Below are 15,652 nucleotides of genomic sequence, written 5' to 3' on the forward strand. Positions count from 1 at the left end.
TCATGGTGAAGACGCCCACCACCAGGCCGATGCCGCGGTTCCCCAGGAGAGTCATCTCGATTTCAGATGCTGCATTTTTCTTCTGTTCCCTTCTGGATTTCAAAGAAGCCCAGATACCCGTCCCAAGAACCAGCAGGTAGAAAATCACCATAGCAATCAGTCCAGGTATGTTCACCCCCATGATGAGAGACTGACTGAGTGACTGAGTGACTGAGTGAGTGAAGAAGCAAGTGAAGGAGAGGGAGGAGAGAGGGAGAACACACAAGGCTTTTGGTTGCTGTCACTTAAAGTGCATGTGACAGGTTCCACCACTCACTTCACTGAAACATGTTTTACATAGATGTGTCTAAATTGTCTCTGCATTTTGGGTGGAGTTTTCTGTTTTATTGAAGACATAGGCTTTTTGTACTTTTATTGTCACCTTTTTTTCCACAAACTGTCAATGAACTGATGTAAAACTGATAAATATATGGTAGATATAGACCATACCGTATCTTTACAGAACCTTTACAATATCTTTATAACCTTTTATTAAAGAATAATACTTTGAATGTTTGAAATAAAATGAATGTCTATCAAGTTCAATAACATTTACGGCCAGCTTGAATCACTCTTTTGGCTTAGGCAGCCTCTTCAGAAAGAAACCAAAGTCTGAGGTAAGAGCCCAGTGAATCCATACTCCCTTTACTGAAATGTGATTATGACCCCAGAGACTCTGAGAGGCTTTGTAGCAGTGACTGTCACACATTTCATATGTTTCTGCACACTGTTTCTGAAAACTTTTCAATATTCATAACATTTAATTTATATTCTCTTACTGTTTTTGCAGTGATATTTAGCCTCTGCACATTGACCGGCTGTAATGAAATATGATCGCACTAGTTGAGTGTTAGACCTCCAAGACAAGATCAAGACCAAATGTGCTTGAGTCTGAGATGAGACCAAGACTGTAAAAGAGCGGTCTCGAGGCCGGTTTCGAGGACTACGACACTAATATACACTGTTTTTTTGGACAGACCTGGGGACATATGAGGCTCATGTTCTTAAATGTGCAATATGTAACTTTTTGGTTCAGGGTCTGTCACCTTCTTGTTTCTAAGGAGATGTCATGGCATTTATTAAATGACTTGCCTCTACACAGATCTGATCTGTAACTTGGTCTGGTTTGGTTTGGTTTCCATGAAGATAGAAAGGTTTACTACCACACTGTGCAACATTCTAGACCAAGGGTGTCCAAACTTTTTTTAATCAAGGGCCACATATCTAAACACAGACAAAGCAGAGGGCCGATCGAGGGCCGTAGACTGATGCTCAATACAGTGAATCATTGAAATATGTGCATGTTTAACACGTTAGAATAAGCCATCAGTCTTTATTCATGCTTTGTTCAAGATCCTTAAAACCACAAACTAATCATTAAATATTAAAAAAGTAAATTTTTAATTGATGCAAGACAGTGGTGAAGCATGCATTTCACACCTAGGCCTTCAGTAGTGCTCCTTCTGAAACATACTCAATACTCCTTCTCAGTAACTATTTTATAGTTACATTATACACAGTATAAAGAGGAGTGGAGATTCCGTGCCATGGAGAAGTGAGGAGAGGGGGGCGCACTGTGAGGAGTGCTGGGGTGCTAAACCAGAACAAAACCAGAACTAAGCCAGGTCTGTTTGTCGGGACTGGTCCGAAGGTGCGCCCGCGTAGATTGTCGGGTGACCGCAGATGAAAGACCCGGGCCGGGGTCAGTGCTCCATGCTGCCTGGGGCTCGGATCAACGCTGCACGGACCACCGGCCCCTGGCGGCCGCATGGGGCTCAGTGCAGCTGTCGCCCGAACGCGCTTTGTGGCCACTTTCTCTCTTGCTCTTGCTCTCTCTCTCGCTCAAGTCCAAGATTAGTCCTGGTGTAGTTCTGATTTAGACCTGGTTTAGACCTGGTGTAGTCCCGGTTCTGCCACAGATCCAGTTTGTTGTTTGGCTGGTTCGCTCTCTGTCCAATCACGAGTCTGAATCCGGTGTTGTTGTCGTGCGCTGCTAAAGGCCCTGATGACACCAACTCAAAATCTGATTGGTTGAAACAGCAGTTTCATGGACATGAAACTGTCCATGAAACTGTGTTTGAGTTCCTGCTGAATGGATTGTGAAGGCCTCAGGGACACTTCTTTGACTTTGACTCTGCGTAGCAACAAGTGACGGCTGAAATGTGATTGGTCAAATGCTTTAATATGAAAATGCATGTGTGGAAGCAGCACAAGCATTGGAAAAGCTCTGAAAGGAAGAGGACAGAACATTTGGAATTATTTAATAATAATAATATAATTCACAACAGTCTGTGATTCAGACATTTTTTTAGGCCAGCATAGAAGGCCTTGCAGGCCCTGAGGCCCTGCCACTGATGCAAGGTAATTTGGGCCAATTCACCTGGAAGCCTGAGGACCAAGAAAAATTTGTCTGAGGGCCGCATTTGGCCTACAGGCCATAATTTGGACAAGCCTGATCTAGACAATAACATCTCTATCTCCACCTCTTGCCAATGGTTTCACATGTTAAATAAAATAGTCAATAAAAAAATTAAATAAAAAAACTTTAAGGACAAGGACACGAAAGATGATATATAACATGAGTTGTATAACAATTAATGAAATGATTTTGTGTGAATGATTTATTATTGTATACATCCATTAATGTTTTTGTTTTAAGGACATTTGCATAATGAGGACAGTTCAAACATTTCAATGTGCCAGTAGGTTTTTTCAGCCATGTGCTTTTATTCTCTGGAGGAAGGTAAGAGTTCGTCAACGTGTTTCGAAGATTTGGAGCATGTCTAAAAGAAAATAAAGGTGTTTCAGGGAAGACTTTGCTTAAAACAGGGTCACTTAAGAGTATAGACCTGAACAATATTTTTGATTTGTTCAGCACAAGTACTGTAAGTGGTGACAAACATAGGGCGAGATAGCTCTTTGGACCTCACCGTATTATTCTTCGTAAGTAAAGTGGCCCGATCGAGAGACTGAGCCCTATCACGGGCATTCCTGACCACTGTAGGCTGATAGAATATCTAGGAACCTGTTTGTAGTTGTTAAAGATCGTCTTGAGTTTCTTTATGATCTGTTTCTCTCTGGGTCCAAAGCTTCCATTTCAAAGTCAGCTTTTGACATCTTCATATCTGTATCACTTGTGTGGGTGCCCTTATTTTTTTGTCCTGGTTGCAGTGATGTCTGAACTTTCACATGGAACACGTCCCATCGCTCAGGAAGGTGACCTCGGTTGAAGAGCTGAGAAAACAAATAGGAGAAGAACACAATGGTAGCCAAGGAAGACAACATGGAGATGGTTTTAATGGGAGAGTACTGGACGTAAACCCCGCCCTCCAGAGTGCATCCTGGGAAACGTAGTACTGGAGGCAGTCCTAGTGAGGGATCTCCACACATCAGCCGGAAAGGAAAGCCGAGGAGCAAGCCCGCGATAGCTCCATAGAGGTTGGTCCTTTGTAAGAAGAGGACGCAGAAGAACTGGGGGAAGACTACAACATAAGCCACTTCAGCTGCCAGAAACCAGAACAGTAACGTGCTATTTCTCAAGGTGGTGAGAGCAGTCCCAGTGACACCGACCACAAACACACAGGCCCGGATCACCCACTGCATCTCTCTGTTTGAGGCCTGAGGGAAAAAATAAACAATTTTATAATGGTTCAAAATTACATTTGACTTTTAGCTTTACCAAACTCATTGAAAACCAGATCACTTAGGGCAAAATAAAAAATGTAAATTCAAAACATGGGATGCTATAATGGACTTTGTGCACAACAGTGGCTGGAAACCACACTGTTAAGGTCGGTTTATACTTCTCCACTAAGTCTACGTGGACATACCACACATCTTAGCGTTAGGAAACTGCTCGTCTGTGTCATCTCACCTGGGGTCTTATGATGTTCTTGTACACATTGGCTGAAAAGACTGAAGAGGCCGACATCAGCGCTGAGTCTGCAGAGGACATGACAGCAGCGGCCACACAGCCGATCCCAATGATGGAGATGTAAGAGGGAGTGAGGAACTGCAGCATGATGGGCAGCACCCGAGCACCTTCTCCTCGCTCATAAGGAGAAGGAGACCCGTACGACGTCTGGTTCCAGTCTGACAAATTAAAGAAAAACTGCTAGAACACTGTACGCAGGGAAGAGTCATGAACTGTATAAAAAAGAGGACTAAGGGAGTTTGGCTCAGTGTTGTTGTACAAGTGTCCCTGCCCTCCCGACCTGCACACTTTACCGTATATGTGCTGTGTACAAGAGTCTTAATACCTGTGGATGCCGCAGCTGCGCCAAACAGAATGGGAGCTATTCCAAAGACCTGGATTCCCAAAGCAGCAATGGAGCAGGTGATCTTAGCTGACCTGGTTGAAGAAGCAGACAGCGTCCTCTGGTGTATGGTCTGGTATGCTACACTTCCCACTGCCTGCAGACAAACATTCTGTCATTCTGTCACTACATGAACAAATGGAAAATAAAACACTGGCATTTTCTAATCAGATGCAGACAGCACTCAGCAGACTGATGTAGTCACAAAACACTTCTGAAACACTATTACACTGCAAATTACAGCTCTCCCACCGACCGAGCAAAGCCTGAATGAAAAACGTGGGGTCACCACACCACCTCCAGGAGGATCCGTGGGGAGGGGCCTGAGTGTGTGGGAGTTTGAGTGTTAAAGACTAGATCTAGTCAACTTCACCTCCAGATGCAGCTTGGGCTTAGCTTTGCTAAGAGCCGTCCAGTCCATGTGTGACTGGAGTAGGTGTTGTGTTCACACTGCCGGGCTGCTGCCCCTAGGACCGAGAACTGAGTGTGAAATGGTTCTTCTAGGGTTTGGACTTAAACTGGGTATGGACAGATAGAGTGGGTCTACAAGTCTCAGAGTATTTTTGGACTGGTTCTGACTGGGTTTGGACTGGTACAAACAGCGCTCAAGCACCCAGCCTTCTGAAGGCGAGTGGAAAGAGGACATTTTGGATTTGACCATGTGACATGTCAGCGTGTTGGTAGTCTAAAGGTCTGAGAAAAGTATTAATTTGCCTTAAATGGTTAAGGAAACATACCAAAAATAAAAAATCATCCATCATAATCCAGATTCTTGTTGGGTTTGGTGCACCGATCCAGGGAGAGTGCAGGGTGTTGTTCATCAGTGTTTCGCCAATGTTCACAGAGTAAGGGTTAATCAGCACAAAGGGAACACAGATCCCCTGAAACACAAGGGTAGAACATTAAAGTCAAGTCACATCTGCATCATGTTTTTATCATCTTTTTTTGAACTACATCGTTACACTTCTCTTTACCCTTTGCAGATATTACATCTTTCATTTCCAAACATTTTCTGTTTAAATTGCTCACAAACTTGGTCTTTATTATAGTCTTCTTTATAGTTCGACAACATTAATTGATACGAGAATCTTTCTTTCCGATACATTAAATCAACAGTTGTCTTCGGTTGTCATTTATACAGTATTATATTGACAGACAAAGAAAAATATGTTTCTTTAGATTACAATAAGCACCATTCTTGTCTCCTTTCTTGTAGGTGAGGCAAATTAATTTGTAGAGCACGATTACTACACAAAGTAATTTGTAATATGCCCCAAAGGTCTGTGAGGCTCTATCTGAACAGATCGTAGCCTGTACATAAGAGTGGACTGAGGGATGCCACACTGTTGGACTCCAACCAGTTGAGGCCGCTAATTTGGAGCAAACTTCCACATTTGTAAATCCGAGTGAGCGTTTCATAATAACCAAAGAGCCAGTCAGGAGAAAATCTGTTGATGGTACTTGTCCCTTCCCACCAGGGAACACCGACGCTCACTTCCTATTTGGATGGCAGCAGGTGAGCTTTGTCCACTTACACATACAGACCATGACCAGGGCTCAGTGCAGCTTGAGTCCAGCTCTACTGTCACACACTTTGAGAGTATTTGACCAAGAACCCTTAAGACATTAAGGGTTAGGGTTAGGGTTTAGGGTTAGGGTTAGGGTTAAGTTATTCTTATTAATAACAGCTGAGTCGAAAGACAAATAAAGCTCTCGATTTACTTCTAGATGCCTCTCTGGGGAGGAGGCCCTGGGAAGACCAGGACACGCTGGAGGGCCTGGGCCTCTCAGCTGGCCTGGGAACATCTTGGGATCCTCCCAGAAGACCTGGAGGAAGTGTTCGCAGAGAGGGAAGTCTCAGACTGCCGCTCCTGCATAAAGTGCAAGAAAAAGGACGGAGAATAATAAAGGGTGTTAAACGTTTAACGTCTCACCAGACCAAAGAAGATAAGGGTCAGTTGGATGATGTCGGTGTACGCCACAGAGTAGAGTCCTCCCATCAGAGTGTAGGTGATGGCCACAGCTGCAGAGATCCAGATGCTCACAGTGTAGGACAGGTCCAGGACCACACTGATGGTAGCACCTGTTGAAGGTACAACAAAAGTTTAGCCTGAATTATGAGCCCAGATGATGAGCAGACAGTATGAGTCAAGCCGCTGTGTGAATGTGATGTTTCACTCATTTAAGGTCAATTCTAGTATTTCATGAGAAACTAGACATTTGTTATTGTACATCAACTTTTTGTGAGAATTGTGTCTTACCCAAACCGATAAGTGTTGTACCCATCCAGAGTACGTCCATAAAAACTGAGACCATACACATGACAGCTGTGAAGCCTTTGCCGTACTTCCTGTGGAAGGGATCCATCATGGTCACGCACTTTTGGTCTCGTAAAGGTTCAGCAAACACACAGCCACCTAAACAAAAGATGACAGAAATAGATGAAAATGTGGGCACTTTTTCCAATACCTTTATAAGTATCAGTCAATTATTTAGGGGCCCTGAAGATTAATTATTTAAAGGACCTCAGGCTCTGGGGTCTTTTGACAGAACAGAAGTCATTTCATCAACAAATCAGTGTTTTATATAGCAGTTCATTTCTGTTTGTTTGTACATTATAAGCCACTTCGCTCCCAGATTCAAAGGGGCATTACTTAGTGATTTTTTAACACATACACCCCTGGAGACTTGCCACTGAGGAGCTTGCCAACCACCTCAGTGACTTCAGCCATGGTGATGGACAATTCTGCCTCTAAGTCCCCAGCCTCTGCTTCCTCCTTGGAAGACATGACGGTGGGATTCAGGAGATGCTCCAAGTTTTCCTTCTACTGTCCACCAACATCCCCAGTCGAGGTCAAGAGCCTTGGTGAAGCACTGCTTCCCCCTCCTGAGGCACCGAACAATTTGCCAGAATTTCTTTGAGGCCAACCAATAGTCCTCCTCCATGGGCTCCCTAAACTCATCTCAGCTCTGCGTTTCTGCCTCTGCAACTGCACAGGCTGCAGCACCCTTGGCTCCTTCAGCTGTCCATTTACTTCCGGTGTCCACCACCGGGTTTATGGATTGCCACCGCAACAGGCACAACAGACCACAGCTACGAGTGGCCACATCGAAAACAGATGCTGAGAACAAAGCCCACTCGGACTTCATGTTCCCAGCCTCCTCTGGAATCTGGGAGAAGGTCTCCTGGAGGTGTGAGTTTAAACTTTCTCTGACAGAGGCAGATGTTCCCAACAGGCCCTCACTATACCCTCTTTTCCTCCTCCAGAGCTGTAAAGTGCCCACCGCAGGTCTGGCTCCAGGGTGGGGTCCCAGGCACAAAAATCCAGGCGAAGTAACTCGCCTCATTCTTGTACTCATCATAAAGGGCAAATGAACCGCTCTTAGTCTGACCCATCTCCCAAGACCTGTTTATGTTGGGTGACCCTACCAGGAGCTTTATGCCCCAACACTCAAACCCTCCACCATGTTAAGGTGGAGGATCAAGGAGGAGCCACTGTGTTTTTAAACTCCATAGACTTTTACACCTTCACTAGAATCATTTGGATGATTTCAACCCTGGAAATGCTCCTCTCTACTGAAGAAAAGGTAAAGAAAAGCTCAGAAAATGAAAACTATTATTTCATGACATCACAAAGTGGAAGCAAGTTTTGAGTTTTAGAGATGTTGACAGACTAAGAATAAAGAATTTCTCAAACATGTGTAAATTAAACAAAACCCAACTCCAGGTCTGGTTTTGTTGAGGTACATTATAACATGGCTAAAAGCTCAACACAGTCAATGATCAGGTTGATTCAGGTGCATTATGTCGTTCAGCAGGGCACAGGGGACAGCGGCTGCACCCCCCACAAATGACAAAGGGGAGGTTGCCGTGAGTTTACCACAAGTTAATTCATAAATGAAACATTCATTTTGTAATCTTCATATAACACACTAAAGATAAGAGTCTCATGCACTCACACTGTTTTGAGTTTACAAGTTTACATGAGTAAAATTACTTGAATACTTACTGAGCAGAAATGAGACAGAGTAGGCGGCTAACATCAAGAGGGCCCAGGTCAGACCCATAGAGGGGGTGTACACCATCTCAGTTGTGCCCACTATGAAGCCTCCTCCAACCCAAGTGGCTGTAAGAAAACAAAAGGACAGCTAAAATGTAATGGAACATTTGATGATGTTTTATTTGTTCATTTTAGTGGAAGTCCTAAAAGTGCCGTTTGCAGTTTGCACAGAGCAAACATTGGAACTTATACTGAACTTCATTAGATCCACAGCAGATCTGGAAACATTTCAGAAACATAAACACTACATACAGATAAACATACTTACAGATGTGGACAAAATTGTTGGTACCCCACTGGTAAGGAAAAGGAAATTCACCTATTTTCACTGAAATAACTTGAAACTGAGAAAAGCAATAATAAATAAAAAAAATCCTGACAAATAACCAATGATAATCAGACACTGTTTTTGAATTGTTGTTCAACAGAATTATTTTTAAAAACAAACTAATGAAACTGGCCTGGACAAAAATGATGGTTCCCTTAGAAAAGATTGTAACTGGACAATATGGACATGTTAAACTTCAGTGTGTCTCTAATCTGCATCACAGGTTCTTCAAACTTGTCCTCAGTCAGTGTGTCTGTTTAAAGGGCGACATGTGTCATTGTGTTTGGAGACATGATGGACACAACACTGAACATGGATCAGAGAAAGAGAAGAAGACAACCACAAAGAACATGAGAGACGAGCAGTTTAAAGATAAAGACAAAAAGACCATCTTCAAGCAGCGTGATGTTCCTGTGATTACACTTCCACATGTTCTTCAGAAGTTTAAGGTCCACAGGACTGAAGACAACCTCCATGGACACAACCGCAAGAAGAAAATTTATGACAAACTGAAGAGACGGATCATACGAATGGAACCAAAGAGCCAGAACAACCTCCAAACAAATGAAATGTGAAGTTGAAGGACGAGGAACATCAGTGTCAGATCACACCATCCGTCACTGTTTGAGTCAAAGCGGACTTCATGTGAGGACACCACTGCTGAGAGAAAATCATCAAAAAGTGACACTGGAATTTGTTACAATACAGACGGACAAACCACAAAGCTTTTAGGAGAATGTTCTTTGGACAGATGAGACAAAACTGGAGCTCTTTGGCAAGACACATCAGCTCTATGTTCACAGACGCAAACATGAAGCAGACCAAGAAAAGAACACTGTCCCTACTGTGAAGCACGGAGGAGGTTTGGTTTGATTTTGGGGCTGTTCTGCTGCATGTGGCACAGGGCGTCTTGAATCTGTGCAGAGTTCAACGAAATCTCAAAACTATGAAGGTGTTTTGGAACAAAATGTGTTGCCTAGTGTCAGAAAGTTTGGTCTCAGTCATACATCATGGGACTTCCAACAGAACAATGACCCAAAACACATGAAAAAACACACAAGAACAACTAAGAACAAAACTTTGGACTGTTCTGGAGTGTTCTTCTGTGAGCTCAGATCTCAGTCCCTCTGAACATCTGTGAAAGGAGCTGAAACATGCATCTGGAGAAGGAATCCTTCAAACCTGAGACTAGAACAGTTTGTTAACGTGGAGTGGGTCAAAATACCAGTTGACCAAAGCAGAAGTCTCACTGACAGTTAGAGAAATTATTTATTTGCAGAGTTTGCCTCAAAAGGTTGTACAACAAAATATTAAGTTAAGGGAACCATCATTTTTGTCCAGGCCAGTTTCATTACTTCACTGAAAAAATGGTCCGAGAGGGGTTGCTCAAATTGCAAAAAAAAATTTTTTACAACAATAACATGACATTTTTATGATTCTCTGTAAAGCATGTTTAAATCTTACAAAGGTTGCTTGATTGTGGCCGATGTGAGACCTGCATGACTTTATTATAATCTCTGGTGAAGCTCCTCCCTCTGGAATTCTCCTCCCCAAAACATTTGGAGGGAAAATTCAAATGTAGCAGGACACAGGACAGTTCCAGGAGCAGAGGACACAGGACAGTTGTTGAATGTGTTTGTTCCAGAGTCGTCTACAAACAAAGAGTGACGTCCAGAGCTCTGCTGGAGCTGTGGGGAAGTTCATGAATGTTCTATTTGATGTTTCAGGAAAAAGGAAGATGTTTGACAACCAACAAAACACAGACCACAGATGAACAAAGTAAGTAAACCAACTAAAATGATTTTAAAAGAATTTTTCAAAATGTACTTCTATTCTTTCATTGCAGAGGGGCACTAACAATTTTGCCCACGTCTGTTTGTTTCCTACCAAGTGTTTCTCTCACAGCTGCTGTAGAGGCAAAGTTTAGTGTGGACACCTCATCTGCAGACAGAGACACGTCCTGCGTTTGTCTCATTCTCAGTTTATGTTCAGGCCTCATGTGAAACTCAGAACTTCCAGAATTCCCTCCCTGAGCCGCAGAGGCTGCACTAGCACTGGCAGCAGGTGCTGAGGTTTACGTAGAGACCGTTTGGATCAGAGAGAGGCATTTTAGGTTTAAACACACTGGATTTCAGCTTTGAACTAGCAACCCAAATGAGAGAGTCATGTGAGACTCATTGTGCTTTCTAATTGGAGAATCAGGATACAGACCCACATGTATTTGTGCTTGGAACAAAACTGAAAATGGTCCATGAAGTGAAGTATCTGGGAGTCACCCTGGACCCACAACTATCATTCAAACAACACATCAAAAGAACAGTGAATAAAATCAAATATCATTTATCAAATTTTCGCCATATAAGAAATAATCTAATGACCAACTCAGCATTTATGTACTTAAATTCAATGATTTTGCCACACCTAAATTATTGCATTACTACTTGGACTCTGACAAACAAAAGTACTCTTAAATTAGCTGAAACAATATATAAAAAATCACTTAAAGTATTAGACAAAAAGCCTCAAATTATCACTGTTGCAGAATACTTGACAAATACAAATTCCTAAATTGGGACAACACAATCAAATATGGAGATTTAATTCTGGTTTACAAAGTTTTTAATCATCTTGCTACACCTCCTCTAAAGGAGTTTGTGAAAAGAAATTCAAATCGCACAACAAGAGCAGGTTCCAGAGGCGACTGCTCTGTTCCGTTTAGGAAAAGTACCTTTGGACAACTCTCTTTTGCTTATCGAGCAGCTCAAACATGGAATGCAGTGCAGCTCATATACGAGAACTTTCAACACTGGCAGCATTTTCTAAAGCTTTAAAACAGTGGTTACTCAATGGTCAAATATGTCACCATGTTTAACCAATTTATCTTTTCTTTTATTTTGAGGGGTTGTTGGTTTAACTCTTGACTTAATTCTTAAACTTCTGACTTTGAACTTCAAATGAACTGTTTGAAACTAATTGTGTATAGTGAGTGTGTTGGTGTTGTGTACTTTTGTGTGATTGTTGCTGTACTTTTCCTCGTCCTATAGATGATTTTACATCAACCTGCCGAGGGACTGAAGATGGAAATTAGCCACGTTGGCTATAATCTTTGCATATTTACATTTTTAATGTTCATTAATATGTACTGTCCCTTTACAAATAAATAAAATAAGAAAATAAGAAATAAGAAATTGTCTTCAGAACCAAAATTCTAAGTAAAAAAGCAGTCATCATGTCAGTGTTTTTCTGACTAAGAATAAGTTAACACCACAGTTATCAGAAAAGTCAATATTTGTTTTCTGTTGTTACTTTTATCTGGACACACTTGTCAGCGAGGGCTAAAGTTAAACTCAAGTTGAACATCTGTAAATAATAAGCCAATAACAGCACAGGGTGGATGGAAAATTTTTTTTACTGTCCTTAAACATAAGGCACAGTTCTTTTCATCATTAAGAGGTGAGATTTCTCATTCACATGACTTTTATTTTGTATGTAGTTTAAATAGTTCAGTGTAGTTTCAGTCTCGTTTGTACTTCACATTTAGCTTTAAGTGTTTCCAGTTTTGCACAGTTCAGAATAAAATATAAGTATTATCAGAGAAAAAAGGGCCCCTGGGGCTGAACCCTGCAGAGATATTAGGTGATGTACCACACAGACACATGAGTGCTGTCTGATCCTGTTGTAGTAAAAGTCATTTTCACAATAGAACAGGCCAAAGTGTGTTAAGTTATAGTGTTTGCTCTTCGCTCTGGTGATGCGGGCTCAGTTTGGGCTGTGGGGGAAACAGGAGAATGCATTCACAAAGTTGTATGTTTTCTTCAGACACTTCACATGAACGTGACATCTGCCCTGTCACTGGGACACTGTGTGATCAGAAAGTATTAACCATTATCACACGTAAAAGGCCTGAACAGAACCAAAAACAAGGTCCTGACATTAAAGTGAGAACCTAAAGAACTCGGACCGCTTAGGTCCAGGTGGATCTTGTTTTTTCCAGCTGGTTGCTCCTATGAATCTTCCACTGACCCAAACTTCAATTCAAGATAAAAATTATCCAGCCATGTGCCGTCAGACAATAGGCTGACCTTCACGGAGTTATTTTTTGCACAGCTTCAACTAAATATCAAGGAACAAATGCTTCTGGTACAAATGTTGGTAAAGAAACAAAGCGGGAAAACAGAGTACTGTAAATGTACGTAGCACGGTGGAGACGACCAATCACAAACATTATTGTCTGCATCACTTCCCGCTGCTGTCTGCGTTGTTTCAATGCATAGTTAGAAAATCAGAGGTGCACAATGGTCAACACAGACGATTTAAAGTCATCGACTGGTCTGACACCAGAAACACAAGAGCAAAAGTTCGGCACAGAGAGTGGAGATATGACACAGACCTGAAACTTTATGAGAGAAAAAAAGAGGGAAATTCATAGTTTTGATACTGTCAGTGAGAATGTTCAATTTGAATAATCTCAGAAATAAAAAAGAAGCATAAATGAAAAAGTGTGTCCAACCAACCTGTCATGGTGAAGACGCCCACCACCAGGCCGATGCCGCGGTTCCCCAGGAGAGTCATCTCGATTTCAGATGCTGCATTTTTCTTCTGTTCCCTTCTGGATTTCAAAGAAGCCCAGATACCCGTCCCAAGAACCAGCAGGTAGAAAATCACCATAGCAATCAGTCCAGGTATGTTCACCCCCATGATGAGAGACTGACTGAGTGACTGAGTGAGTGAAGAAGCAAGTGAAGGAGAGGGAGGAGAGAGGGAGGAGAGAGGGAGGACAAACACAACACTCTTGGTTTCTGTCACTTAAAGTGCATGTGACAGGTTCCACCACTCACTTCACTGAAACATCTTTTACATAAATTGTCTCTGCATTTTGGGTGGAGTTTTCTGTTTTGTTCATGACATTGGCAGAAGAATCTTGTTTTACAACTCAGCAGTACTTCCTGTATTTTTATACTTTTCTTCTCACCTTTTTTCCACAAACCGTTACTGAACTGATGTAAAACTATTTAGATAATGGTGTGCCAAGGGAAGATGGTGTTACTAAAGCTCCTGTGAGTCATTGTTAAACTGAGAGATGTATGTGGAGGATAAAATACTTAAATTCTCGTACAAACCTGTCATATGCACTTAAAGTTACTTTAAAGATACATGGAAAATATCAGGGAATGTACACTAGAACATTATAAACATGTGTTAAAGGAAAATAATATGGTGAAATGTGTTTCTTAATATATGACAGAAATTAATGAGTTGTGAATTGTCAATTAATGTGTGAACCTGTAGTGAGTCATTTCCTTCTGCTCCTGTCTGCTTCTGTCTGCTCCTGTCTGCTCCTGTAGTGGGCTTAGTCTTACATTATTTGTGCTGTTTGTGATTTTAAAGTGGTTGTTTTCTTTGTCTAATGTTTATGACACAAACAGACAGGTCCTTTATTGATCTTGAGGGAAATTCAAGTTTTGCTGCAGCAATATTTCCACTGTGCGTCTCTGTCCCTTTGTGTCTCTGTCAAAGGTCTCAGGTCACTTTAACAAAAGGACTGGTCCGGTAGGGTCAGCAGATTTGTGTCAGGGCAGTTTGAGGAGGGGAAGAGCCAAAAGTGTCCCTCCTCTGTGTCCTGCAATATTATTATTTTAGTTTGTGTTCAACCCAGTGACACAGTTCTAGAGGGAGGAAAAGCTACACATCTGCTCAACTCTCCCTGGCGTCTCAAAAAAGCTTTACATTTATGTAAATTCCTCCCAGTGTTCACCAGTTACAACATGAATGATTTCATATGAACGTTTGGCTCTCACATGTGCTGAAGACACAAGGTGACATGATGGTCACATGACACACTGAAACGTGGATTAGGTAGGCCAAACCTAACCTGCATTAAGAAGCCATTTAGTGGCAACAAATTGATTTTTTTAGGTATGTAAATAAAGAATGTAATGTGGCAACTGTACATAACTAAACAGAGTCCATCCATCCATTTTCTTCTGCTTATCCAGGGCCGGGTCGCAGGGGCAGCAGTCTAAGCAGGGACTCCCAGACTTCCTTCTAAACAGAGTAATATGACCAATTTCCAACACTGAAGTTTAAATAAGCAAATGAAGCAATGATGTTGTCAAATGTCAATAATGGGAGCCTATTAGAGGCCTATTATAAACTTATTATAGGCCTATTATAGTTTGACAATAAAGACACAAACATTTGAAGTGCAGTAGAGAAAAGCAGGGGGGAAACCAGAGGCACTTTAAATGTACATTCAAGAATATAGCCTACAATATAATCAGTAATAATATAAATATAAATCTGCATTCACTGGGTGTTCCATAAATAATAACAGATAATTTTGTTTTTTTGCAGAATCTATTAAAGATGGGGATTGTGAATACAATTAGCCTATCATCTGAAAGTGTTTCAGCCCATATATTTATTTATTTAGTTCCAGAAGCCCTCCCAGGAGCTGTGAGCAGGACACTCGCCTCTGACTCTGGAGGAGGGCTACACATTGATCTTTGGAGGAAGGATCCTGGGAATTGAGAAACACCCACAGTCTATGGGACCTTATTATTTTAATAGAGACATTTTTGGGACATGTTATACAAACATTATTTATTAATTTATTTTACATTTTTTGTTGTTATTTAAATATATATATATATATATATATATATATATATATATATATATATATATATATATATATATATATATATTTTTTTTTTTTTTTTTTTTTTTTTTTTTTTTTTTGTTTTCCATGCTATTTTAATAGATCCACATACAGAACAGTCACTTGAGCATCCATCAAAAGTTATGTTTCACTTTTTGTTATGTTTATATGTTTCACATATTTTAGATTTTGTATGAACAGACACTATATATATTAAAATAGCGTTGGTTTGGATGTTTTATTAGGA

The 15,652-nt window shown here is 41.3% G+C and overlaps 1 protein-coding gene across 3 annotated transcripts; it reads right to left on the reverse strand.

The window, feature by feature from the left end:
- Positions 1 to 2,743: 2,743 nt before the first annotated feature.
- Positions 2,744 to 14,668, reverse strand: LOC110170965 (high-affinity choline transporter 1-like). Of its 3 annotated transcripts, none has more exons than XR_008633350.1 (9): positions 13,259 to 14,668; positions 8,366 to 8,482; positions 6,617 to 6,772; positions 6,290 to 6,438; positions 5,093 to 5,236; positions 4,299 to 4,452; positions 3,914 to 4,131; positions 2,970 to 3,657; positions 2,769 to 2,822 (listed from the first exon to the last, which is right to left on the reverse strand). XR_008633350.1 is itself a non-coding variant. In XM_055162695.1 (9 exons), the coding sequence occupies exons 1-9, from the start codon at positions 13,440 to 13,442 to the stop codon at positions 3,225 to 3,227; spliced, it is 1,479 nt and encodes a 492-aa protein (XP_055018670.1). In that variant the 5' UTR covers positions 13,443 to 14,668; the 3' UTR covers positions 3,084 to 3,224. The 3 variants fall into 3 exon arrangements, 2 of the variants coding, with proteins under 2 accessions (XP_055018669.1, XP_055018670.1); XM_055162695.1 differs by lacking the exon at positions 2,769 to 2,822 and having other exon boundaries at positions 3,084 to 3,273; positions 3,350 to 3,657; XM_055162694.1 differs by having other exon boundaries at positions 2,744 to 3,657.
- Positions 14,669 to 15,652: the final 984 nt, after the last annotated feature.

Source organism: Boleophthalmus pectinirostris, unplaced genomic scaffold, assembly GCF_026225935.1.
Source record: "Boleophthalmus pectinirostris isolate CB_2022bp ecotype Guang Dong unplaced genomic scaffold, ASM2622593v1 HiC_scaffold_5, whole genome shotgun sequence".
In the NCBI taxonomy this organism is placed as follows: domain Eukaryota; kingdom Metazoa; phylum Chordata; class Actinopteri; order Gobiiformes; family Gobiidae; genus Boleophthalmus; species Boleophthalmus pectinirostris.